Source organism: Hippichthys cyanospilos, chromosome 18 (assembly GCF_059441005.1).
Source record: "Hippichthys cyanospilos isolate Australia breed blue-spotted pipefish chromosome 18, RoL_Hcya_1.0, whole genome shotgun sequence".
NCBI classification, from domain to species: domain Eukaryota; kingdom Metazoa; phylum Chordata; class Actinopteri; order Syngnathiformes; family Syngnathidae; genus Hippichthys; species Hippichthys cyanospilos.
Window position 1 is genome coordinate 10,150,581 of NC_142386.1, and position 26,881 is coordinate 10,177,461.

The 26,881-nt window shown below is 37.9% G+C and overlaps 3 protein-coding genes and 1 long non-coding RNA gene across 8 annotated transcripts; 2 read left to right on the forward strand and 2 right to left on the reverse strand.

Moving 5' to 3' along the window:
- Positions 1-8,580, reverse strand: vamp2 (vesicle-associated membrane protein 2). The gene is made up of 5 exons (XM_088441666.1): positions 8,074-8,580; positions 5,787-5,889; positions 5,523-5,681; positions 4,789-4,840; positions 1-4,694 (listed from the first exon to the last, which is right to left on the reverse strand). Coding segments are annotated over exons 1-5 (333 nt in total). The 5' UTR covers positions 8,076-8,580; the 3' UTR covers positions 1-4,677.
- On the forward strand, positions 7,954-10,238 carry LOC148408895 (uncharacterized). Of its 2 annotated transcripts, none has more exons than XR_015868654.1 (2): positions 7,954-8,422; positions 8,549-10,238. It is a non-coding gene; the product is annotated as an uncharacterized LOC148408895 (long non-coding RNA). The 2 variants fall into 2 exon arrangements; XR_015868653.1 differs by having other exon boundaries at positions 7,954-8,276.
- Positions 9,753-20,274, reverse strand: mpp1 (MAGUK p55 scaffold protein 1). Of its 4 annotated transcripts, none has more exons than XM_088441661.1 (13): positions 20,154-20,274; positions 17,739-17,942; positions 14,124-14,255; positions 13,956-14,034; positions 13,704-13,789; positions 13,554-13,622; positions 12,303-12,499; positions 12,074-12,174; positions 11,925-12,005; positions 11,316-11,396; positions 11,026-11,228; positions 10,503-10,577; positions 9,753-10,434 (listed from the first exon to the last, which is right to left on the reverse strand). In XM_088441661.1, the coding sequence occupies exons 2-13, from the start codon at positions 17,859-17,861 to the stop codon at positions 10,258-10,260; spliced, it is 1,404 nt and encodes a 467-aa protein (XP_088297787.1). In that variant the 5' UTR covers positions 17,862-17,942; positions 20,154-20,274; the 3' UTR covers positions 9,753-10,257. The 4 variants fall into 4 exon arrangements, with proteins under 4 accessions (XP_088297787.1, XP_088297788.1, XP_088297790.1 ...); XM_088441662.1 differs by having other exon boundaries at positions 17,739-17,861; positions 20,154-20,251; XM_088441664.1 differs by lacking the exons at positions 17,739-17,942; positions 20,154-20,274 and adding exons at positions 15,100-15,137; positions 15,510-16,581.
- On the forward strand, positions 19,729-26,705 carry tmlhe (trimethyllysine hydroxylase, epsilon). The gene is made up of 7 exons (XM_088441665.1): positions 19,729-20,168; positions 20,252-20,428; positions 22,770-23,049; positions 24,870-24,989; positions 25,077-25,313; positions 25,422-25,560; positions 25,692-26,705. The coding sequence occupies exons 1-7, from the start codon at positions 20,018-20,020 to the stop codon at positions 25,821-25,823; spliced, it is 1,236 nt and encodes a 411-aa protein (XP_088297791.1). The 5' UTR covers positions 19,729-20,017; the 3' UTR covers positions 25,824-26,705.
- Positions 26,706-26,881: the final 176 nt, after the last annotated feature.

Here is a 26,881-nt window from a genome sequence, read left to right on the forward strand (position 1 = left end):
CACTGTTTTCCAATATACATATATTTTATGATGTTCATCAATATAATAAGACATTGATAGATTTACACTACAATTATTTTATACAATTTAGTTTTCCATTCCGTTTCCTTCCCTTTACATTGAGCCAACATTGTTTAGGGTCTAATCCCGTTAAATGACAGCACAACAAATCTGTCAATAAATAAAAGCTAAACAAAAAGTAACAATGAAATGCGACTGAGCACATTGCCCATCATCATCTGATCTGGTCCCTCCAGTAAGACCAGATAAACAGGGGCAATGCAGACCTTCACAGTAGAACCCCCCAGTCCCATAGAGAAATTAACATTTTTCCTCAAAAATAAATATATGTATTTAAAAACAAAAAGTGTGGATACAAAGAGCAATCTGATGTAAACAGCAGAATTTGTTTTAAAATTTCCGGACAACTGAAGGTAGAAATACTTCTCCCTGTTGACGTCATCAATCCTTACATCTACCAATGAGAGCTTACACAAAATGCGGATACATTGGGAGTTTTTTTGTCCTCAATAAATGCAAAATATTTTTTTAAAAATGTGGGCACACAAACAAAACATCTTTCCATATATTTTGTGGAATATCATATCAGCCGTCCGGTGAGCATTCAGAAACTCAATAGGTTCCCTCCTAATACTGCACTCATCCCATTTGGAGTGACGATGCCTGCATGTTGAACATTTAGCTTGGTTTGACACTTGTTCTACAGTTGGATTAATACGCTTAGTTCAAATTTGAATTACAAGATCACAAATAAATTAAAGCGGACACTTCTTGAAGTGTTGAGATCACCCGCAAATGAGCTGAGTGCAGCTTAAATTTGAGATAACTGAACATTTCACAAGGATGGCATCCAACAATATCTCCACATAGAACATACAGTATGTGCCCCACCCAAAAGAATGACAACATCAAAGAGAAAGTGCCACACTGTTGAAATATAGGTGCACGCCTTTTCACACAATACATGAAAGCAACGTGAAGAGACGGCGCTCGCCTCATTTTCTCCATTGTGATCAAATTGGTTGAGAAATCACAGGACGACAGCTGGATGTATGGAATAACACGTGTCCTACCCCAATCAGTAGTGTCATGTCACCTAAGCAGAAATAACGGTGTTCCTCGCTAATCAACTTTTTTTTTTTGGTCCTTTTACTGTGTATCTTGGTTGACTTGAAAAAAAAAAAAAACCATATAGGTCCCCTAGCCCTCAAAACACGTTCATTACATTGAACTCATTCAATCCCAAAAATATATTTTGAAATTTCTTAGAGGAGTCCAGACATTTAATCTTGATTATGATTTTCAATTTTTTTCAAGTGCTTGGCTAAAGAAGGTTCTAAAAATAGCCAGTACTAAGTCATCGATTATTTGGGGTAATCAAGTACTAACATATTTCACTAATTTAGGTATCTAAGAGCTAAAGTAATAATTACTTGAAGCAATAAAGTAATCGATTGCAATAAGTTGTTTGATTGATTAGCACCCGCCATTTTTAGACTTGAAAGAAAAACTTGTAAAATTTTCACTAAGGTGAAAAAATATACATAAATAAGCTGACATTGAATGTTTGGACCTCAAAAAAAAAAACAATAAACAAAAAAAAACTTAAAAATATGTCTTTGGGATTGAATGAGGTAAAATTGCTGATTTCTGTTCAATTAGCTAGTTAAATGTTTTGTCGTATGAAACTTGGCAGAAAAGGGTAAGAAAAACGAGGTTGTGCTATATTAGTGAAAGGATCCAATATCTAAAAACTTACAGATTAGTTTGATTCGACTTGAACACACAAGACGCGGGAGAATTAATGCATGCGGTCCTTATGTTTTTGTCAAACTTGCATAACGTAGAACGGTAAACTCACAATCGTAACTGTGGTGTGTCGCAGTAAAAGGTCCTGTAATTGCAAATGGCATGTTTTGTTTTTTTCTTTTCCTCTCCACTTGTTTTTGATGGCAATCGTCAGCACAAGCCCAGACATGACGTCTTTGGTAATCTAAGGGGTTTTGGGGGGGGCTCAGCAATCTTGGCCCTCATATCTGTCACTGCTATCCTTGTGTACTAGTGGGCAAGGAAACAAACGTGCCTTCACTCGAGAGATTTGAGCGGCCTAATCTGAGGGATCAACTGGGGATATTCCTGGGGTAGAGCTATTCTAACACACACCTGCACACACTCACACACGGTACGATTCGGAATCGGTGACGAGTAAAGGTGGCTCGATCTAGCTGGTTGCTAACATAAAAACCCCAAGGCTACTAAGTACACTTAATTGATACACTAAATTTGAACTATTGCGGGTTATGACTGATACTGAAAGCTAATGCTAAAGCATGTTTCCTATTGTACCTCATTCCATCTCAAAGACATATTTTATGTTATTAAAGAGCTCAAACATTAAACCCCAGATAGTAATTTATATATTTTTTCAAACGTTTGGCTAAATGAAGGTCTAAAACTGTCTGGTACTAAATTAATTAAGCACTAACAAAACAGATTACTTTAGATACTTACTCTAGGTTATTAGGTAGTAATCAATTACTTTATGCTATTAAGTAGTGAAGAAATGTATTACTTTATGTACTTATATTAGCTAAAGTAATGGATGACTACAGTACTTAAGTACCTAAAGTAATCCTAAATTGTTTGTTACTCCTAAAGTAATGAAGTACCTAATGCCCTAAAGTAATCACATTAGTGACCTACAATTACTTAGGTACTTGATTATCTAAAGTATTCAACTACTTTATTACTTAATTACCTAAAGATTACTTTAGTGCTTAATTCATTGCGTAACAGTCATTTTTAGCGCCAAACTTGGAATAAAAACTTGTAAAAAATATTAGTAAGTAGCTGGGATTGAATATCTGGGATGTAAAAGGAAAAAATTGTTTTTGGGATTAAACGAGTTAATCTGGAGCTAGTCAGGTAAAAACACAGCGAGTGCACCTATTGCTCTTGTTACTCGTTACTCGGGCCATATGCACCAACCCAATCACATAAGCTAACAGTTTTACAAGAGTGCCAGGACAGACAATTGCAATGGAAAAGACAAGCTCCGCCTACTCTCAGCTTGTTGCTTGGCAGTGTAAAATGCACACAGCTGAATTATAAAAACGGAAACACACACGCCAGACAGAAGCAGAGGAACTTCCTTTTCTCTTGTCTGTTTCACACAAAAACACACTATAATAAAAATAGAATCTATTACATTTGATGATGCACACCTATCGGGAGAATCACTGCCAAGGAATGCTTTTTTGTTTTTTTTCAACAAATCTTTGACCATGAATCGCTGGGCCTTTTGAAAACGCAAATAAGGCTGAACTGTTTCATGTGCTCTTTATAAAGAGAGGTGCGGCTGCACATTTCTAACGCAGTCTGACAGCGCCATTAAAATCAAGCTAGTTAAGTGCATTTTCAACTCCTGCTCTTTTGTTCTACAGTAACCAAAAGTAAATGCCAAAGCATTTTAGTGTGTATAACAGGCCTATAACTTTGGAAATTGAGCGTAGTAGTAGTCACTATTTGCTAACGTTAAGGATTGATACCACAAGATGACATCCCATTTCAATACTTTACAAACGTTATCATTATTTTTCCTGTTGTTGACTTTGACGTTTAGTTTCATTGACATCCCATTTCAATACTTTACAAACGTTATCATTATTTTTCCTGTTGTTGACTTTGACGTTTAGTTTCATTGCGCACTTGAAATATACCTCCAATTACATGTGCTACAGTAAGAGCGAGTGCACTCGACTGCAATGAAGGAATGTTTTCGAAATAAGACACTACGTAATTTAAAAAGGAAAAAAAAAACAAACATCTACAGACATTGGTCCAGCGTTACTATGGCAGTTTTCAAACAATTGGGCACTCAAGCATGCTGCAAGACAGGAAGGAGACGGCCGGAGAGCTGAGGACACAACAGATATTCAAGAGAAAAGTAGGAAGGGACTGGGACTCATCACAAAGGGATAGTTGAACACTTCATGCATTACTATACCGCATCAATCAATACCTGTGAGCAAAAACGTAGACCTGAATGAACTCTCAAGTATATTCGATGGGGAGATTGTGGCTGCAATTGCGATTGTTGCCACAGTGTAGAAATAAAGCGGAAAAAAAAAAGTAAGCGGGGGTCTAATGGACGACTGGAACATGCAAGACGCATACTTGGATTATCAGGCAGTAGTCGACGCTGAAGCATACAGAAAATTAATACAAAAATTAAAAAATACAAAATGCACACACTCGCACACACACCTACAAAACAGTATATATCAGAATAAAACTCTACAAATGACTAGATATAGATCAGCCATGTCACAATTATCATTGCCAATCATTGTTTCCTTTTCTGTTGTTGCATCATCACAAGTGTTTGGCTCTCGTTATGGCAGGTTCGAGAAGCCGAGAGGACCCGGGACGGATGCGGGGCCGCGCACTCACGGGACAAATATTTGACAGGGGGTCCAGAAACCGGGTGGTGGAAATGATCGAGCCGAACGGCCCTGAAGGATTTAAGGGTGTTCTATTGAAGCCAATTGGGGTAGATACATAAACTCATTATCTGTGAATCCTTTTGTCATGAATTTCAGGGTTCCTGCTGAAGCAAGGACGTTGGGATGCGACTGGGGTAGGAAGTGACTCTTCTTAGGTGCTGAAGTACACTGCAGAAAGCAAGAAAAGTCAAATTCCGTTTCTATCAGTTACTGGACTCTAATGTGGGCAAATATTCATGAGGAAGTTAAAAAAAAGTCTTACCAATAATGACAATGAGCACAATCACGCATATCACACCCAGGATAATCATCATCTGTGGTCAGAAAAAAAGCATATATGTATATTAGAGGCCAAACATACAGATTCACATTAGAATCAGGATTCTCATTTACTACAATTCAAGATGCTCAAAAAATTATTTTATAAGTAAAACAAATTTGCTTCCTGGAGGCTTCCATGCCAGACACACCAAAAAGAGGCAAGAAACATCACGTCACATGTCAATGGTATGCCGTGAAGATAAACTTCAAAATAAACACAGTAAAAATGTATGGCCGTCAAAGCAATAGCTGTAGTATACTTTTATTTTGAAGTTGGCCTTCACGGAGATAGTTGCTAACAGCTAGCTTTACTCCTCGCGATGTTTCATTGCCATTACGTTACGTATCGACAGTGCCAATATAAAAAAGCCCCCAATAAAAAAAAAAAAAAATCATATTCAATCACGGCTTAAAGATATGTGGACCTTGTATTAGCGCTAGCGGCTAATGACGTGGTGCATTCAGACACAGTCGGATATGTCCAAATCAAGCTCCGTATATGCATTAAAGCTTAATAACTGAAAAACCTGTTTTGAATAAAAAAACGATTTGAAATTGAATCAAAGATCTAAGCTTTTAGGTCATTTTTGGCTTCGATTGGAAATTATTAGCTGGTTTTTTAATAGTCAGAGTATATACAACAACTACATTTGTTGTTCATGTGCATGTCCACACCTTTGCATTCTTCCACCAGTACTTATTCTTCAGTTTGGCAGCGCTGGTCTCAAACTGAGAGGCTCCAGCCTGCAGAGCATCAGCTCTGTCGTCTAGTTCGGACAGCTTCTGATCACGCTCCAGAACCTTATCCACGTTTACACGCATAATATCCACCACCTAGCGGGGGGGGGCAGACACAAACGTCATAAACAAAACAAAACTGATTATTCTTTTGGGTTTAATCAGCAGGAAGATGTATGCAAAAATGTGACTTGTTCTCACCTCGTCCACCTGTGCCTGTGTCTGCTGCAGACGGCGGTTGCTGGTGAGGTTAGGAGGAGCCTGACTCCCTCCCTCTGGTGCAGGGGCTCCAGCTGGGGCAGACCTAGAAAAAAATAAATAAAAAATAAAAAAATAAAAAAACAAACTGTGGTTGTATGATGAATCCCTCACAAATTTGCAATCAGACTTTTGGTTAATTCATTTATTTGTCTATTTTTAACCTCTGTTATTTGCTGAAAAACTCACCTATCTACTGTTTTGTGCTAAGGAAAACCCATATCAAACACACAAAAAAATAGCTTTGGCGCCATCTATTGGCTATTTGGCGCCAAGTAACAGTGATGAACTGAAATGAGTGGCTTCCTTCCGTTAAGCCATAGCCATGTCAAATATACAAGTAAATTTGGCGCCATCTTGTGATCACTATTCCCCACTTGAATGTAAGTTAATTTTATCAATGGAATCCACTTCCTTAATTCACACAAATATATTCATACGACGTGTCTATAAAAAATAAACATCATGGCATCATAATCTAATGTGAGGTCAGTCAAGAAAATCCACATCAAAAACTACAATGACAAAATCCTCGTTCTTAACAAAATGTGCTCACCATGCTAAATTTAGCATGCTAGACAATAGATATGTAGCTATGCATCATAACGAATGTGAGTTGTGAAGCTACTTCCCCGCTGAGACAACCCTACTGAGACAAAAGTGTGTATAAAGGTCACCTAAACACAACACAATACTAATCCTTCAACAACATCAAATCCTATTGGATAGTTGGCCAAATGTATGCTAAGGAGTGATATCAGGACAAGTCAACAGACCCCAAAGAAATGAAATGTATATATATATATATATATATATATATATATATATATATATATATATATATATATATATATATATATATATATCCTGATGAACAGCAAGATCAGATCTAACAAGAACTCCTGGCCTTGCACATTAGGGCTTTAAAAATAGTTTGGTATTATGGATGTGATGGCTCTTGAAAACACGAACTATAGATAGATATTTTATAACGCAGTGTATACAACTAACTGAATTTCACGAGCCGTGCTGTCTTTCAGCACTAGAGAGAGAGCTTTCAGCACCGGACAGCTCCACTCCTGTCCTGACCATTATCAGTTGGCTCTGAGTCTTTTGTGGCCCCTTAAACCGAAAACCCTCCAGTACATCCTTTTCAATTCAATACAACCAGAACCGTGGTCACATGATAGTCAGTAAAACATCACGTTTCACGGCCTATAAATACTGTGGCTGCCGACGGCAGCAGCAGTGGGGAGGTTCCTTGACAGCGGGCTTGATTCAAAGCAAAAATGGTTGATTACAACTAAAATTCGGTGATAAATCGAGATTTGATGGAATGAACTGGATATGGGAAAACAAAGGGGTGTATAGATGATGTTTGGACATGATTAATTCACGGATTGTGGGGTTTCTTGCTATTTACACAAACGCACAAGGTTGAATTAGGCTAGCCACATTGTCCTTCATCCTCCATTCAGACGGTCCTCTCAAAAACGTTTGCTAGTACTTTAAAAATATCAGAAGGAGCTTTCTTATGGTTGGAGCGGACTATGGTGATATACACTAATATTTAGCAATCCTCGACGACAGATCGGCTAGGCTATCCCCACCCCCCGCTGCAGGAGCTTGCAAATATCACTCCCAACTAGGCCCGGGCCTAATTTACAGCTAATACAACGACATATGATGACTTGTTTAAAATTGTCGAACAACTTCTGGGCCTTATTTGCCAAATTGGCCTTGTAGTTTCAACCATGATCCACGGTCCACAATATGTCCTTGATTTTCTCACAATGGCTTCATCGTCACGCACGCCAACAACTAAAATGACAAATGTTCGACATTGGCCAAAAAACGACCATCTTTGTAATGACCGTAACGCTGAAGAATAGATGAATTCGCTTGAGTATAGTGATACAGGCGATGTCCTTTCAAACTGAACCGGTCCAAACTGGAAAAAAAAATGCGTGCGTGCGAGCTGCAGCTAGCGGCAAGAGACAAGGCAGAAGATAAACACGGCAGGTCCTTTCATCTCTAAACCGTCAAACATCACAAATACAAACGTAGATTACGTTTGACTGACCCATTATTTCTGTCGTTCGAAAGACATCAGACGCACGCGCACCACAATAAAACCAAACTAGGAGCCATCCATCCAGATGCTCGCCAGCATCATTTCGCGAACCCCCGATGATCTGTCAAAATCCACAAAGAAGTGAGCTATACTTACATTTTTGTGGTAGTGTTGGCTAGACAGCTGTGCCGAAATCCAAACTGGAAATGTTAGCGCGTGCTAAGTGGCTGGCAGATGGATGTGGATTGCCTTGTGCGCTCCTCTAGCCTCTGGCACCTTTTGAATGCTACGCCTGGCGTTTCCCTGCCTATATAGCCGAGGAGGGGCACTGCTTTGGCTCCACCGTCCAAAGATGTCCGGTGAGGAATCAAAAGAGCCCTTTCCTTTTTTGTATGCGACAGTAGCGTTTGGGTGCTCCTGCAAGCGACGAGAGCGAGCCGTAATGAAGGTATAACAAACCAGTTTGGATTAGCTGGACAAAGATGGCTCGGTGACGTCAACCGAGGCGAGTTGCATGTCAAAATGGGTGGCAGGGGAGCTTCTCAAGGGCTGTTTATCACCTTTGACAGGCCAGTTTACAACTATGCATTCTTATGTTAATATAAAAGCTGTTTTCTATTACACGTTTTAGGTGTCATCGTTATAGAGGAGTTGGAAGCTCACATAAAGAAGCTTATTTGGAGCGTCTCAGGATTTGTCAACAAAATGGCGTACCTCGAGAGGGGGCGTGGCCAGCATCACTGTGGGTGTCCATCATTGCCTCTGACGGATCGAATCAAATATGGAGTGGACCCTTCCGGACCCACCTGAAAACTACTTCACATTAAGAACATCACTTGGTGCGTTTATTCATAAATTGTGCTTAGGAGATGAGTATAGAAGTTACCGTACTATGAAAACCACTTAACCTCTTATTCAAAATTCGTGATTTTCAGAATAAGGTTCATGTCCTCACCAGTGAGACAATTTCATTAGTACAGGGTCACTTCAGGAAGGACGTGAGATTTTACAGCGTTTGTGCAACTTTAAGCAAATCTAATCAAATCTATGCTTTTTAATATTGTGACAAACAGCACATTATTCTTTTCAATATGAAAAAATTCAATGGATTATGAAGCAATTTAGTGCTGAATCAAGACATCCTACCCTTGCAAAAAACATTTTGTGACTTTAGTTAAGTTTCATAAGGGAAATACAACAAAGAGAGTAATATACCACAATTAATATAATTACAACATCTAATAAATCAGACACTCAGGTTTTATTTTTTTTTTTTGTTTTCATCCAACAATGCTATGATCTGGTTAGAATATACTTGGCAAGGGGAAAAATAGGTTGAGAACCACTGCTTTAGTAGAACCTGGCTGCACGAGTAAAACGACCATTTTTTTCCCCATTCTTGGCCCTCTTCAATCTCCTCACTAACAGGACACTAATGGAATAACTACATGCACAGTGCATTTTTTTTTTTTTTTACAAAATATGCAAAATTGTTCATTAGTTAGCATCTATTATACATTGGTAGCACACAGATGGCAACTTGTATAACTTAGTCAGCAACAGCACTCATAGCAAAGTTGTCAAATGCACTGTTTTGTCTGTTTAGTAATTTGCTAACATATCAAAGTACTCCAACTAGCGAAGACCAAGCATAATAAAACCTCCAAATGAAAGCAAGTATATCGAATGCTCAAAAGTTTTTTTCATAACACGATACCTTTCATACATACTTACCACTCACAAAGAATTATAAATATTGGTGCAAAAAGGAATGATTAGTTATAAAGGAAGCTACTAATGTGTGACACAATTCTAAATGAACAACAACCAAACAGTTGCCACAGAGCTGAGAAATTTAATTAATGTAAAAGTGCCACTAAACTCTCGAGGAGGTATACACTTTGAATGGGTGAATTGGTTTTGACTTGTGCGTCTGGACAAACATTTTCAAGTCCTGTTCTGATTGAAGAAAATATAATAAAATCCAATGATTTAAAAGATTTTCTCTTTCACAGTTACGGTCCTATTATCTAGTTACCCCACAATACAACAATCACAAAGTTGTATGGCACCAAAACTATCCAAAAGCTTCAAAGAAAAATAACTAGGTGACAGAATAATAAAACATTCCTGGTGAAGGTTCTCAGCTTTCTGATATAAATTCTCCTAAATATTGCTTTTTTTATGCACACATGCAAAAAATGTGACAATTCACACTAACAAAAAGTAAACCCATTCAAACTTAGGACATCACTGACATAGAGATTTTGTGTTAGGAGTGATATTGCACTGCTTGAAAAATAAAAACAATCGAGATATCACGCTGGTGTTTTACATCTATCAGTACACCCACGAGACAGGCACCCACTGTGGAGTGGAGGTGGCCAGCTCTAAAGCTTCTTCCACACCTTTCACACTCTCATCAACGTCATTGTTGACAAGGATCAAATCAAAGAAGTGTCTGTAGGCTGTCAAGATGGCGTCCGATTCCTTCTGGATCATTGTCAGGTTTTCCGTCTAGGACCGAAACATGCGGAAGATTAGCTCAGATGTCCTTCTTGGTCATTCAAAGAAGGATGTCTCACCTGAGCAGCTGTGTTGGTGGGTGCAATGAACACCATGAGGGGAGCAAAATCAGCAGTCCGCAAAACCTTCAACGTCTACAAAGAAATGAAAAGAATTGCAAGCGGTTCAAAAAATGACATAACAAGGTCATATGTGATATTTATGGAATAGAAGTGATAATCATATAATGTCAAGAAGACTTCTTTAATGTGTGATCCCCCCCCCCACCCCCACGATGTACTGATAGGTACGATACCTCTATGCATGGACTGATAAACCGATTGACGGTTTAAAAAAAAGTGTCTTTTTATTTGTTTATACTAAACATGGTACATGTTCTTAATGCACCAAATAATCAATATTTCATTTAAAAATACAATAGCTCATGTTCAGCTGTAATTTTAATACTGTGACACTATAATTTTTGCTCTGTGTTCTCATTTCATCAATGTTTTGATGTAGTTTGCTAACAAGAGACTAAGCGTGTTCGAACTGAAGTTTCAGCGGGGTGGGAACGGAACTTAAGGATCCTCAGACACTAACCTGTGGTTCTACATCCAGCAGTGCAATTTTTCCCTGCTCGTGGATCTTCTGGATGGTCTCAATTTTGGTGCCAAACATATGTCCCTGGAAGCTGCCGTATTCAAGCAGCTCATTTTCTGAGATGCACTTGGTCATGGCGTCGTTGGAAATGAAATAATATTCCTGCCCATGCTCCTCGTCCTTACGCTGTGATCTGGTGGTGTCTGCACAAAAGTTCTTTGTTAGTCAGTGAAACTCAAACATGTTGTTTTGGTGTAGTATATCATTTTTTTATCTTCTCTGCTACTTACGAGGAACAGGGTAAGAAAATTGCTCAGGATATTTGGTCAGCAATGAATTTTTAATGTGGCTCCTCCCTACACCATGTGCACCTAAAAAGAGCACATTCAAAATAAAATTCGCCATCGAAATCATCTACTACAATACTGTATTGTGGTGATTCTGAAAATACACTTTAACATTTCAACTGTTGTTTGCAAGGGTCTATTCATTTTTTTTTTAAACCGAATTTATTCTAATTTTTTGCCAATCGGATTTTTCAAAATGGGTCTCAATTGACAGCTGGTACTGTAAATATTAGGAACCAGGTGAGAAACTCAACGCCAATTCTCACTGGTAAATAATATATTTGGGTGAGAAAAGCAGAGGCTTTTGTCGTGCAAATATGTGGGAACATTGCCCCCTGGTGGTAGGATGACAAATTGCTTGTTTTGGCATGTACAGTAGCAGGCTTTTTAAATGTTAATAGCGCCTAGGATCACCTTAATTAATCATGGCAGCCAATATCATGATAGCGATTAAAACTCAATTAATTGTGCAGCCCTACTTTGGAGTAAATTAACATGCCACAATGGATACAAAATTGCACATATACAAAGCACCAGACGAATGAAACTCACCAATCAGCACCAACGTTTTCCGTTTGAAAGCAGGGAGCCGGACAACTTCTTCATAAGAAATCACATCCAACTGGTCAAAAACTGAAATAATATTTGGTATTCAGACAACCATATAATGTCAGAAAAAAAGACATTAGTGGTAAACTCACTTGAGCTGTGCTTTGCCAGGTACTTGTCCTTGCACTTCTTTTTCTTTCCGAACGGGCTCCAGGACTGACCGTCTTTGGCTTTGCTTTTACTAGCCACTCTCCTGCAGTATAAACAAAGTTTTGAGCAACATTTTTACTAGAAATGAGGGTGACGTCATCATCTTAAGGCGGTTGTTTATGTACCCTAAAGTTCGTTTTATGAAAATTACACAATCAAAATCGGTCATACCATTCTTGGAGCTCTGGCGACGGTATTAGTCCAGCAAAGTTTGCGGCACTGCTTTCTATTGTACCCTGCCACCAGTTGGGGTCCTGCTTGTTGATGATTCGAATGATGTCGCCTGTTTGAAAACGTAGCCCGGCCTCTTTGCACGGGATGAGCTCATCCGTTGATGGGTCGTAGTTAAATTGGGCCCTCATGTACGTCTGCAAATCCAGAGTTTAATACCGTGAGTTTATAGGTGTAGATACATTTTATTTTGTCTTTGGCAGTATGTAACAAAATAATATGGGCATTGCCTTCCAGCGTTAATAATAAATATACGAATATACAATTTGGAGCAGTCTGAAATGTTGCCCGCCCAATCCCACCCTAATAAATAAATAGTTGGTGTCAATTGACGTCAGTGGCGCTCCTCAGTAAGATTTCTGTTGACGTACTTTCACGTCAATGGTGCTCTAAGAGTTAATGAAGGATACATTGTTATAATGGTTAGGAATTAATAATGGAAAAACATTTGGTCCAAGTCATTCTGATAGGGGAACAGAGTTGTATGGGTCAACACAAATCTAACAAGTTAATAAAATCTACGCATCAAGAGGAACTGCTATTGTACAACACAAACAATGATGTGTGCTATAGCTGAAACTACATTTTATGTTAATTAAATGTGTTTTCACAAAATCCAGCATGTGACTCCAGAAAGGAAAATTGATGTATTGATGTATTTTGATTCTACATTTAATTCGTTTTGAAAAAAAAATCCAAATATTTATTTAGTTATAGCAGTTTGAATGTTGCCAAGTTGTGTGTTGTTGTCTAGTTTTGACAAAAAAAAGCATTTAAAAATTTGGCACATTCATCTTTCAATGGTGCACATCTTCTACTAATTCTTTATTTTCATACACTTTGTATTTTTCTCAATGACAAAACTTATCTCCACGACTTATGCCTGCTTTTGTGAAAACGCATTTCAAATGTAAATTAAAAAAAGAAAATAACAAAAAAAACAATGCACATGAAAAATATGTTGCTACATAGTACGAAGAGGACCAGTTGGAATGAAACAAACATTATTAGTGTTATAAGCTAGTGTCCATGACTTTTATAGTCACCTTGGAGTTTCATCGATTAAAAGGAAGATTCACCTAGCAAGCAAAATGTGCAGAAAATAAGATTGCAAAAATAACAAAGCCATCGATCTGTTTGGCTATTATCTGCTCTACTGTTTTTAGGCAACTTATTTATTAATATGTTTACCTCACAGGCTTTGGATCGACTCTTTTGGTTAGAAACAATCTTCATTGTGACTACTCCATTGGTTTCTTTCTGTAAAAAAAAAGATGGCAAAGTTGAATTTTATTGCGCAATTCGTTTTCAGTAGTGCATTTGTTATGTGTTGAGACATACCAAAATCTTTTGCAGCTGATCAACTGTGTGATTAGTCACACTTTTCCCATTGATTTCTGCGATCTCATCCCCCTCGTGTAAAGAACCTGGAAAAAAGGAAGAAAAGTAATGTCATATTAGCACTGTGATTATAATACACAGAAACCTGAAGCGATCTTGCGGAAAAGGCAGCCATATATCAAAATGTCATTGCAGCCCTCTCAGTATGGTTCTAAGCACACCCCACTAGCAGGTCAATGTTTGATTAACTACCTTGTCTGTGTATGAATCCTCCATGTAATATTCTGGCCACTGTGCATCTTTGCTTGTCGTTCATTTTCAGAGTGACCCCCTGCAGATGAAAAGACAGATCATGTTGAGGAATGAGGAGGGGAAAAAAACAGCAATATTCATTTACATGATAGATTGGGGAAGACGTACCATCGGCTCCGAAGGATCTTTTTCAAACATGACTTCTTTCATTTTGGTCATCTCTGTGCCATTTGCACATTTGGCACTTCCATTGGTATAAACATCAGCACCTTTATTTTCATAGGTTTGCATAGCTACCTGCTAAAAAAAGGAAAAAAAAAAGATAATGTCTTACAAATGAAAATAAGGACATCTGTATATTTTTTTCCAAATAACTGCAGGAACATCATTTTGCTACTAGCTAACATTTCATTCGCAGCTTCAACACATGTTCTAGGTTAAACATTACCTCAAATTTATAACACCTCATTAAACACATTCAACGATCTGGTCCAACAGGTTCGTGTGGTCATGGATACCACCAATGTGATCAAGGGATCCCATCGGAGAGCAGCAGTAAAGCGCGGTTACATTAGCGATCTTGGATGACTTTTGCAAATACCGTAAGCCATCTTGAAGGCATTTATTCAATATGGGTTTGCAAAGATTAGGCCAGACATGAATTCATGACCTGCACTTGACAACTTAACAACCGACAGGAAACTTTTTTTTTTGACCCAAGGTTAGCAAGGAGGTCTCTCTTTACTGCGTTGACTATTTTGTGTATGTTAATAGATAACGTTCAAACTACTATAGTTACATAAGAAATGAAACACACTCTGGCTTTTGATTCTGATTATGACATCTCAGTGTGATAGTATAATACATGTGATTATGCCTCTTAGTGGTGGCTTAGCAAAGCAAGGGAAAACATCAAAGTGTAAGGGACGGACATTTCAGGCAAGGTGGTGAAATAATTGTGAAGATTAAAAAAAAAAATCAATACGTAAATAATCTCATTTTTTTCTAGAGAAACCCTCAACCAGTTTTTTTCCAAAGGCAGATGAGAAGACTGGTATACAACAACAAAAATGTGGCTTCTGTCATTTCTTTTCTTTAACATACATTAATAGATGCAGTTATAACTATTTACTCTCTCCTTTACCTTTAATTTCAACCATCTGGTGCTGTTTTTCACATCACCTGCCAAATAATTAAAAAATAACATTAAAATGAAACATTGTCCATTCTGCCAGAATGCTGTGTCTGCTACGGTTGTAGTTACAGCTGGGTGCTTTGCATTGATGTGGTAAGCTAAACCTGAGCTGCTTCAATGGATAGCAAAATTTTTCTTATGAAAATACATATCAGCAGTCTACCTTTAGTTGATAATAGAATAAAATAAAACACACTGATGGCACCTTTAAATGTGCAATTTTTTTTAATAATGATTTTTGCTGTGGTTTGCTACATTAGTGTCTTTGTTGATATCGTTATGTTTGGCAGCTGTTGCAGATGGGTGCTTTGCATTTATGTTGTAAGCTAAACTTAAGACTCTATGGCAAGCAAACTTACCATAAATGCAAATCAGTCAAATTTACAATTTCATCGGACAACTCTCTCATGCTCTTCCATTTTCACGTCTTCCATATGCTTCTGAACTTGCCATCTCGTCCGCAACAAGAGCTAATCAGGTTATGCCAAACACAATGACAGCCAATCAGTATCCATTCCTGAGTGATTGACCTTTTTTTTATTTTTCAGCAGAAGAAGCACTTTGCGTAAAAATGGATCCACATATAGAAAACATTAAAAATGAGACGAGTGTGACTAAAAAAAAAAAAAATGTTTTGACTATGGCTATAATTAATTGATCACAATTAATTTGTTATTTTTACACCCCTAGAAATAATTGTAATAAAAATACAATGTTATGTGCATTCATTATTATACTGCTGCCAGATTGAGATTAGCTCAAATGTAACAGAAAAACTATTATAGGCAAACAAAATGAGGGGTGGAGTTACGGGAGCTAACGTCTATGCAATGCAACGTGATACATATTTACCAGCCTTGTGCTATTTCAGTTTAACAGAGGGGTGTCAGGGGAAAATATTTGAGTACACCGGGAGATTAAATGACACCCTGTGAGATCGCAAGAGACATACCGGTCCTCAACTGTGCCATGTGAAGACGCAAGGACATGCAGAAGCCGCAAAAACGTCTGCACATTTTGTTTTCCTCCAGACTTGACGTAGCAAAACTAAAACTCCCCCTCATAATCCACAGTTACGTGATAATGGGCGGCTTTGAGCGAGGGGAAAGAGGCCTTTTCAAATGCCAGTGTTGGGTGTGGCATACCATTAGGACAAACAAATAACCATCTGAATAGGGAGCCTCTGGTATCCCTAAACTTGATCAAACAGGAAGTGCTTTTTGGCTCAATAGATATAGAGCTAATTTACATGAAAGACTTCATCAAGTGTCTGATCATGTGAAAACAAACTCTCAAACTATCTTGACGTAAACATTTACATTCAATCTAATCTACCAAATTTGTGGCATTGCTAATACTCACCAAAGCCTAAGAATGTGATGTCCAAACTATGGCCCACGGCAAATACTAAAAATGACATTTACTACTAATAAGTATGTGTAGTACACTGTAAATATTAATATATCAAAATTCGCTGTTTATAAACCAATCAACATTTTATTCAAAATACAGGTTTATTTCACTTTCTGCTCTGTGAGAGAGGTCAAGTTGTGATCATATGAATTATTCCTAAATAGCGGCTTTGAAAATTGGTAGATGAAGGATTCGTCTGGTTTTCAGTGCACAGGTAGATATTTTCTCGTGGGCTACAGGGTCACTGACCATCCCAAAATCTTGTAAAATTCTTAACTATTTGCTTTACAGAAACCTGTTAGTGCTTGTTAAAACAATAAATAATGCATTTCAAAGTGGCCCTTGTGTCCTATGATTCATTTTTCTGTATGTGGCCCATGGAGAAAAAAATGTGGACACCCCTGTTTTAGAATTTTGCTGAGTTACCTTTTTTTTGTCGTTTCCCAACAATCCCAATATGACCCTTGGTCCAACATTCTACTCAGCAGTCTCCACTTTGAAGACCTCACTTACTAAATCAGCAGACCAAAGTGCTGAGGTCAGGAAAAAGTTTCCTCTCCGTGATGTCCCTCTGCTGAGTTGACAGTTTCAATCTTTGTTTTTAAGACGAATTGTTCACAACATGTTCCTGCGTTACAAGACTTTGCACCATAATCAATTCTAAAAAGCAAGATGTGCACATATCTAGCTGATCGCAACTTCGGGTGCATTTCACAGATTACTCATATTTTTTTTCTAAATTTCGTTTCATAAACAACCAAAACATTATGACGTGATCACATAAATAAAACATAATACTTGTGCTTGACGCTTGTTTACCCCTAAACTGTCACGTGATTTCTATGTTTATTTTGGGAGGTGAACGCAGAACTGGAAAAGTCTTAGCCATGTCTGCTGGATCCAGTTGAGTTGACTAAGTGAAGTGACTCAGCTTTCAAACTAATATTCTATGATTATCCCCCTTTATTTTTATTTATTTATTTTTTTTGGGGGGGGGGGCATGGTGTTCAATTGAACCGCAAATAACAAAATTCAATTTCTACAAAACATGTCAAAATCAAATCCTTTCTTGTTTTCCAAGAGAAAACAACGGTCATGTGCTTCCTTCGGGTCCCCGGAAGCAGGCGGAAAAAAAATCCAAGCATTAAAAGAATAATCGTAAAGCGGCAACTTACCTTGTCGGTCTTTGGTTTGTTTTGGAGAAGCTGCTCTAGGTAGAGATCGGAGAGGGCTGTCCGGACGGAGTCCACGGGCTCCAATATGACAGCAGGTTCGTTTTTATTGGATTTTAGCGTCATCTTTCCGGTGGAAGAAAAAAACACGGTGATTCCGATTTGCCCCGACCGTGCAAGGTCCACGAGAGGCTGGCTCAAAAAATGCTGCGAGATAAGAAAGTGTCGATAACGACTGCTGATGATATAATGTCACTGAGATAAAGGTCCAAGGTTCTGATCGGGTGCAGGTGATCTACATGAGCTTCACTGCGGGGACACCGCTGACAGAGCAAGTAAACAGGGGCAGGCTCGTGCTGCCTTCACGTGCTTTCCACAAGATCCCAAATTTGACTATTCACTCGTAACCTTTTGTCAACTTGTTTCTCTCAAAAAATAGAAGTAAATGTGACCTTATATCGTCATTTTCTGCAGTGTTTTAATGTTGTGCTGGTCCTTTCATGTTTGTATATAATAATAAAAATTGTTCCACTTTAAAACATATCGAGACATGCATAGTTATTTTATTGGGGAGCGTTATCTTTCATTACACTACTAACAAGTTCATTAATGGTGCCATGAAACTCATCACACATTTTCAAACTGAGTTACACGAGCTCCACAATATACACATTTAGAATTTCATTTGGAAAGCGAATGTGCTTAAAAAATAAAATGTAATTATTTCCTGAATTAATAGACATCCACGACAAATTAATGAAATAGCCAGAGGGTCTTCATTACAAAAATATGCATAAAAGACCGTCAGCCTGTCATTTTTGTTCAAATATCACATCCATAGCACATATATTTAATGTCTTGTTTCTCTTAAGTTTTGATGTGAAATTCGAAAACAGTTAAGCATTCATAATCTACATCAACTATGAACCATACTGTAAATATTAAGTAAATTACACCATAATTCGTCAATGTTTGGCCTACTCCTCACTTTTCACTCATTACCTAAATAACATTGTCGCATTACACTATATTTATTACGTAGGTAAACCATCTATATGTTTTTATCTTTTTTTAAAGATTACTTTGGAATTTATTGTAATAAATTAACATATAGATGGTTTACTTCGTATTAAATATCCGTGTAATGCGAATGTTATTTAGGTAATGTGATGAAAAATCCTGTGAGGTGGTAGGCAAACATTGGACGAATTTAATCGGTGTAATTTACATAATATTTACAGTATGTTCATAGTTGATGTAGATTACTGAATGCTTAACTGTTTTCGATTTACATCAAAACTTAAAGAGAAACAAGACATTAATCTTATGTGCTATGGATGTCGATATTCTGAACAAAATGCACACAGGCTGACGGTCCTCTAAAACAGGAAGGGAAGCCTAACCGCTGATAACCTTCAAAAATCTCTCAAAGGAACAGGCACAATGCCACATTTCATACTTGCAACTTTTTATACTTGCTATTTGAGCTCTAGAAAACTGACAATATTGCAGACTGTATCCAAAGACAGATGTTTTTTTTTTTTTTAAGGGAATTGAATATTGCTCCTGGGCGCATTGCAAAAATAGATTATTTATTTGGATCAACTGCACTAAACTATGATTTGATTGAACGCACGAAATTTGAAATTGACTAGGAATGCTTTATCAATCTCTGTCGTCTGACGCCAGGTTCACCGCTGATCATAACCATAGGGTGTACTACTGGTATAAAACAGTGATACCTTGTGGCTAATACTAGTACTACCACTATTAGAACTATTACAGTTTACGACTCGTTTTAGACGTTTAAATACCACTTTGTCGTTTTCAACAAATAGGCTCCTGCGTCTTACGCAAAATTACAAAACCTAAATCGTATTCCTTATGCGAGGTTTGAAAAAACGCACTTCAAAATGGAAAGGGTCTGTGTCTTTAAGAAAAATGTACGTTCTTCCTTCGTGGTAGTACCTTGTGCAAAATCACTCCGGATGCGTATGCGCACACCCATTCACAAGGAGATCCGCTAGTTGTCAAATCACCTATAATAGAAGTGTTTAATGTTTAATCCAAGCCATCCTTTACACTCACATCCACCAAATATAATAGTTAAACTCGCTTTGATGAAAGCAAGTTCAGATGATACGGCGCTGTTGTTACGTAACTTTAGTGGTTTGTTGCTGCTTGCAGACTCCGTTCTGCTGCATCGCATTTGACATTTTCAAACTTTAGTTTTAGAGCTACAGCGGTCCTGTTGAGGTGTGAGGTTGTGTGAGGTGGTGGACATGATCGGGACGCTTGCGAGGAACGCACAAGCTGTTGTCAGACACACGGAGCGCCTTTGCGCTCGAAACGGGACTCCATGGAGACAAAGGAGGCAAGTCCGTGGCTACGCTCGCCCACCACCAACTCTGCACTTACTTGAAAACTGTCTGGGTGAGTTCTGGGAAATTCAAACACTTCTTGAATTGAGGAAAATTGCTGTTTATACGGCTGTTGCACGTGCTCGTTTGTACCAGAGCTCAACTACAAAGGGACGCGGATGCATTTGGACTACGTGTGGTTGAGGGATCACTGCCGCTCTGCCTCGTCTTTCAACTTCAAAACGAATCAGAGAAACGTCGACACCGGAAGTATTGACCTCAACATTCGACCTGATCACACCAAAGTGGAAGATGACCACCTCATCCTCACTTGTAAGTCAAGACTGCACTTGCACAATCCAATAAAATCACATTGAAAAAGGTGCTTGAAAAAATACTTTTAGAACGCAACATAGCAAATTTAATTTTATGAACGTTTATTAATCCCTCAATTTTTTGGGGCAGTTTATGGGGTAGCTACCCCATTAACTGGTTTCCAGTCAATTGCAATGCACACAGAGACTAGCAACCATTAAAGTTTTAAATACGCCCAAGTGCAATTTAGAGTGGCTAAAATAACTACCGTGCATGTTTTGGAGAATGTGGGAGGAACCCGAGAAAAAACTCACATGGGCACGGGGAGAATATGCAAGCTCCACACAGAAGGCTGGAATTGGAATCAAACCCATAATGTGCACATATGAGGCAGATTGACTAACCAATCTTCCCCAGTACCACCCATTTAACTAACATATAGTTCAAAATGATACGAGATTGGGCTTAAGCATACATTTTTTTGATGCGCTTAACGGCTTTAGATAAATGTCTAAAGAAAAATAAGAACGCAAGTAATCGCAAGGACTCATGTTGAAATATTAAGCCAGTATTTTGCCAATGATTAAAATGACTTATGAGTGGCTTATGAGGGTTTGGCCCAATGCCAGTGATGTAGATATGTTTCTAAACATTAACATTGTCACATTGTCACAGGTTAAATTTTCAACTCACTCTTTAGATTCACATCCATTCATTTAAATCCATTCAGATTGTTCCATTGCCACCAATTGTTGTTTTCTTTGCATTATTTATTAAACGCATACTGGACTTTCTTAGCCAAGCAACAGGTTAATATTTTATCTATATTTAAATTGTTTTTCATGTACATTTTGTTACCGTTCCAAAAAAAAAACATTTTTCTGATTGCTGTCAACTGAAAATGACATCACATGTGCTCAAAGCTTGGTAATGACCACCCAGTTCAGCTTGCAAACTTCACATGACCAAACTCCGAAAACAGGTGAGCCGTTATTGGTGCGTTGTTACCTGAGCCTTGGGCACATGCCATTTTCAGTTGACGGCAAGTGGCAAAATGTGTTTTAAAAGGCACATGAAAAATAATTAAAATACTGTATTACATTAACTAGAGACAAAATATTAACATTTTACTGCTCATCATTTTAATGACTCATCATTGAGGTAATGGCATTTTGCTCTTGAGCGTTTAAACAAACACTTTAGTACAAAACATATATAGATATCAAGAAGTAATTGTGTAACCAAGGTTTGAGAACCAGTTCAAAACTGCAACCCGGTAAATGTAGCTCGGATTCAGTAATGGTTTCTCAGTAGAGAGAGGAAAGTTTAAGCCTGACCCATATGCAGCACATAAAAGATAACAAACAATATGAAGTTTTTCCACCAATAACCATTAAAGTCAGCTCACTCTGCTTGTTGCCATATCTAAACGCTTTAAGGGTATACATATCTAAACATGATTTTTTTCAGTTTTTCAGTTCAACATGACCAATCTTACTGTGTCCTTCAATTACAGGAACTAGGCAAAATGCAGAATCAATAAGTAGAAGAAGCGAATTGTAAAACTTACCATAAATGACTAATTTATTATATTATTGCCAAAATGTTGTCTGCCATTAAAGGTTAAAAATGTTACACATTCTTTGGTAAATACCGACATCCACAGGCCTTACATGAAACTGCACCCTTGAAGGAACGCCTGTGCTTTGATAACTTTTTTTTTTGTCATGTATATTTCTGCTCCTTTTATCTTTTGGGGCTTTAACTTGAACTTCCTTCACGAAATTAATGTGTTATGTTTCGTTGCGTTGATGAAATTATAGGAATTCAGTTTAATAAAGAAATGTGATTTTTGTAGTCATTTTTATTTTGAGGATTCAAAGAAACAGCACAAAAAAAAGTGGAACGCGATCTTTTGACCTAGCAACAAAACACGATAGTATCTGTATGTCCCCTACAGGCATGACAAACATAAGTGGTTTGCTTTTACGGGTTTAACGGGTTTAAGCTTCTGAGTCTTCATCACAGCCATAAAAGAAAATCACTCGTGTTTCTCGTACCTGCAGGGGAATGAATTCCAGTGAAAACGTAAAGAAGGAACGTAAAGTGGCAATTTTGAGATATTCTTTTTGCGTTTTTTATCCATATAACAAAATTAATTGATGAGACAACAATTAAGTTTGTATATCGTCTTTCCTTACTGTCTGGAAATATGCACATAGAAATGAAAGCAAGCACCCGTCTCCGAAATACCACGAGACCATGTACGCTAAATCAAATGCTAACATTAAATTCAAATGTGAATATGCAAATAACACAAGTATAAATTGTTACCACCCAATGATTTTCTGCATCCTAGGGCCTGGTGGGCACACATCAAAATATAGTCTCAACTGGCTAGCTGAGAACAGTTATGAGAGGAAGAAGCAGAGCACCATACAGCCACGCATCCTTTGGAATGCAGATGTTTACCAGAACGCTCATATTCCCTCCTCCAAGTGGGACACATTTATGAGCAGCGATGATGAGCTAAAGAAGTTCCTGCAGAACTATCTTCTCTATGGAATCGCTTTTGTAGATGATGTCCCTGCTACAGTTGAAGCCACAGAGGCCGTGACTCAAAGAGTTAGTCTCATCAGGTACAACATGTATTTCCCACTTGACTATATGTTTTCTCATGATAATATCAGTGGGCACTAGACTTAGACCGATATTAGATTCTGACAGTATAATAACCATGAGCAAAAATATCACGGCGTCACAGTATCACTGTATGAATCTGTATCACTGTGTGAATCTGTATTGTATTGAATCTGGGTGTCCGCTTTTTTTTTTTTTTTTTTTTTTGTTACTAACCTGGTCTTATTATCACCCAACTTGGTCATAACCTCTTCAAATATAAATATCTTTTCAACCCCTTAAAATGGTCAGTGGCATCAGCCACATCCATACATATGTATATTTACATATATACAGTATTTTTCAAGGCTGTTTTGTTCTGAAGAATTTTCATTTTGTGAGAAAAAAACAAATCATTAACAGCTATTCTATGCTGGAGATTTCACAGACAGGAATAAGCAGATATAATGTTATGCGTTGCATGAACTAAACCGCTTCCCTGCAGCAAAATGAAAGCTTTCTTGCAACATGCAATAGGGAGTCAGACTAAGCCACTCAGTGAAATCATTGAAAGACTAACAAATGCCATAAATTGTCCGCTCGCGCTCCCCAGTGGTGTTGGGGTTTCAACACTAAATTTTCTATTGCACTTTGTTGGCGAGTTGCCGTTAAATGGATGAATGCAAAAATTGACAATATTTCCAATTTTTAATAGCAGCAAATGAGCTAAATTCGACATCTGCAGGTGTACCCCTCGATTACCTGTTTGTAAGCATTTAGAAGGGACAGCAGGACGGCATATTGAAAGTCGACATGTTTTCACAATCTATGCAATATTTTAGTCTCCTAGTGTTTTTTTTTTTGCACGCTTTTCCTTTGGTATCACACGTTTAAAACATAAAAATCTGAGTTGGGTCAAAATTTCCCTCAGGGGTGAAAATTAAAGCTCTTTTTTTCATTAAACACAATCTATTTTATTTTAAACAAAATATTGAATATTTGGTACATTAAGAAATGTGTACTATGTTAGTACAAATGACTAAATAAATAAATAAATGCATGAACATTAGCAAGTCACAGTACTCTGGCACTGGTTAGCTATTTTTAAGACAAAGACATCCTCCTTACCCCCCGTGCATGCCAAAGTTAAAAAACAACAACAAAAAGCAACAACAACAAAACAGCAGTTGCCATATTACCATTTCATTATTTTCAAAAAGACGGCTTATTGAGTCAACTCTGCAAACACTAGTGATACCGTATCATGGAACTGCACGGTGTTTCCAAAAGAATTATTCAGTGAGACCCATCGACTTTGTAAAAATCCTCTAGAATAATGATGTGATGTACATATTTTCTTGATGTTGCATTTTGGGAACCATCTTGTAAAAAAGACGCATGGATGTCATGCGAAATGTCATAACTTTATTTCGATTGGTCAAGCATCACCCAATCAGCTTGAGTGGGTGGGTGACATAATCAAAATTCTAAATATCTATTGGATTAGACACGCAAAGGTGTCTCGTCCTGCAGCATGCTGCTTGGGTCCGAACGGGTTAAAACAAGAAATGCTTAAGCAATTTTCTTTCATTTTCAAAGTGGCGACTAGTTGAGTCAACTCCAATAATATTCTGCTCCATTTAAACACCCCATTTGTTAGAGCAAGCAAAAAAGAAAAGCGCAGTTTTAGACGCTATTAGCGGTTATTGAAGCCTTGACTTTTTAACGTCACGATGAACCCACATAGTGTTTATCGTATCGGCCCATGCCTAGCGGGTACATTTTCAAAGTCTTGTTTGCTCACTCCCAAATACATTTGTTGTTTTTCCGATCCGAAAAGAGAGACAACCTATGGAAGAATGTGGTGCTTCACTTCAGATTTTTCCAGAGGAGACACTGCATACAGCCAGCTGGCTCTTGACCGCCACACGGACACGTCTTACTTTCACGAACCATGTGGGTAAGTGGGAGGGGGAAATGCACACTTACAGAATGTAACATTCCCAATGTGTGCTGCTTGTCACACTTTTTTTTTTTCTTTTGACAGAATTCAGGTTTTTCACTGTCTCAAGCATGAGGGTACTGGAGGAAAGACTCTGCTGGTGGATGGTTTCTATGCGGCTGAAAGAGTTCGTCTGCAGTCGGCAGAAGATTTTGAACTACTTTCGCGTGTTCCAATCAGACATGACTATGCTGAAAGCACTGGCAGCCACCAAAACCACATGATAGGCATTGGCCCCGTCCTAAATACTTATCCTTGGAATAATGAAGTTTACTTGATTCGGTATGTTGACGATATTCTAGTATTTTCAACTTCATCGCCTATCTGTCCATGATGATAGCATTTTACCATATTGTTGTTTTGCACAATATTTGAACAAAAACGCGACAGGTACAACAACTACGATCGAGCAGTGATAAACACGATCCCTCACGATGTTGTTCGCCGTTGGTATGTGGCTCACCGACATTTGACCATGGAACTGAGGCGACCAGAGAATGAGCTGTGGGTCAAACTCACTCCAGGAAAAGTAAGCCCATTCCTCACTTTCACCAGCCAATTTCCAGTCATTTTTAATAGCACTTTTGGCACTGTGAATATAACGTTAGTTGCAGATGTGATTGGAATACAAAATTAACTTTTCCATTCATTTCACCTCAGGTCATTTTTATCGACAACTGGCGGGTCATGCATGGCAGGGAGGCTTTCACCGGCATTAGACAACTCTGTGGGTGTTATCTGAGCAGAGATGACGTTCTCAGCAATGCACGCGGTTTTGGGCTTCAGGCATAAACAAAGCCGAGGGGGACCCATTGACCCTAGCACTTTTCATCCCATGAAGTAGGTTTAAAACCTCAAGCCATTAAATGTTCTATTAAATCAATTCATTCTACCACATTTACAATTTTATGTTGATTAGCTTCTTAACCGATTGAATATAGACTTTTTTTGTTCCATGTAACACTAAAATAGTAGGCCTGAAAATCCATCCATCCATTTTCTATATCCTCAAGAGGATCGCAGGCATAGCTGAAAATATACATCATGGATAAAATAATACGGCTACTGTAGAAAAATAAACCTGTCAAATGATATTTTTTTTTAAATCAAATTACAGCCTTGAATTTTGATTAACAATGAATAATCAGTTCATTGAAAAGGATTTTTATCGACACTTTTTGTCCACCAAGGTTTGATGAGCAGCTGTTAATTGTTAATTACTTTTACATGTGTTGTCATGTTCAAAAACATGATTGGCTTGAAAACATAGTTTCAATAAATGCAAATTGATTACATCCAAAGTCATTATGAGGTAAATTTTGAAGCAAAATTCACTACTAACCACACCAACTGGAGTCTCCTCACTTATTTGAAAAGGTGTTGGTAATGCCAAACATTTAAGTGATCTGGATTAAATAAATGGGTTATTTGCTACACATTTTTTATACTATACAAAGTATTTACCCACACAACCACACGCGTGTATGTATATGCGTGTATACTTTGGCCCTAACTAACAGAAGGTCTTAAAAATTCTCAACAAAGCTGGTGAATGTTGTTTTCTGAGTACCTTGGTTAGCTAGCAGACGTAGTAGTTGCAGCCCAATTGAATGATGAATGAATGATGCCCCCTACTGGTTGTAATGGTGACCAATAAAGCACAAGTGTCCTTTCTTTCCATGCATTCCTCTTTTACTGTATAATAATTTTTGCACCTACACAGTCCAGTGTGGCCTAATCCTACCTGACAATCATATGTGACTTTATTTAGGGAAAAACCCAGTTTTTGATACTTATTGAAGATTTGATGTACCTAAACTAATTACCTAGTGTATGTGTTTTTTGTTATG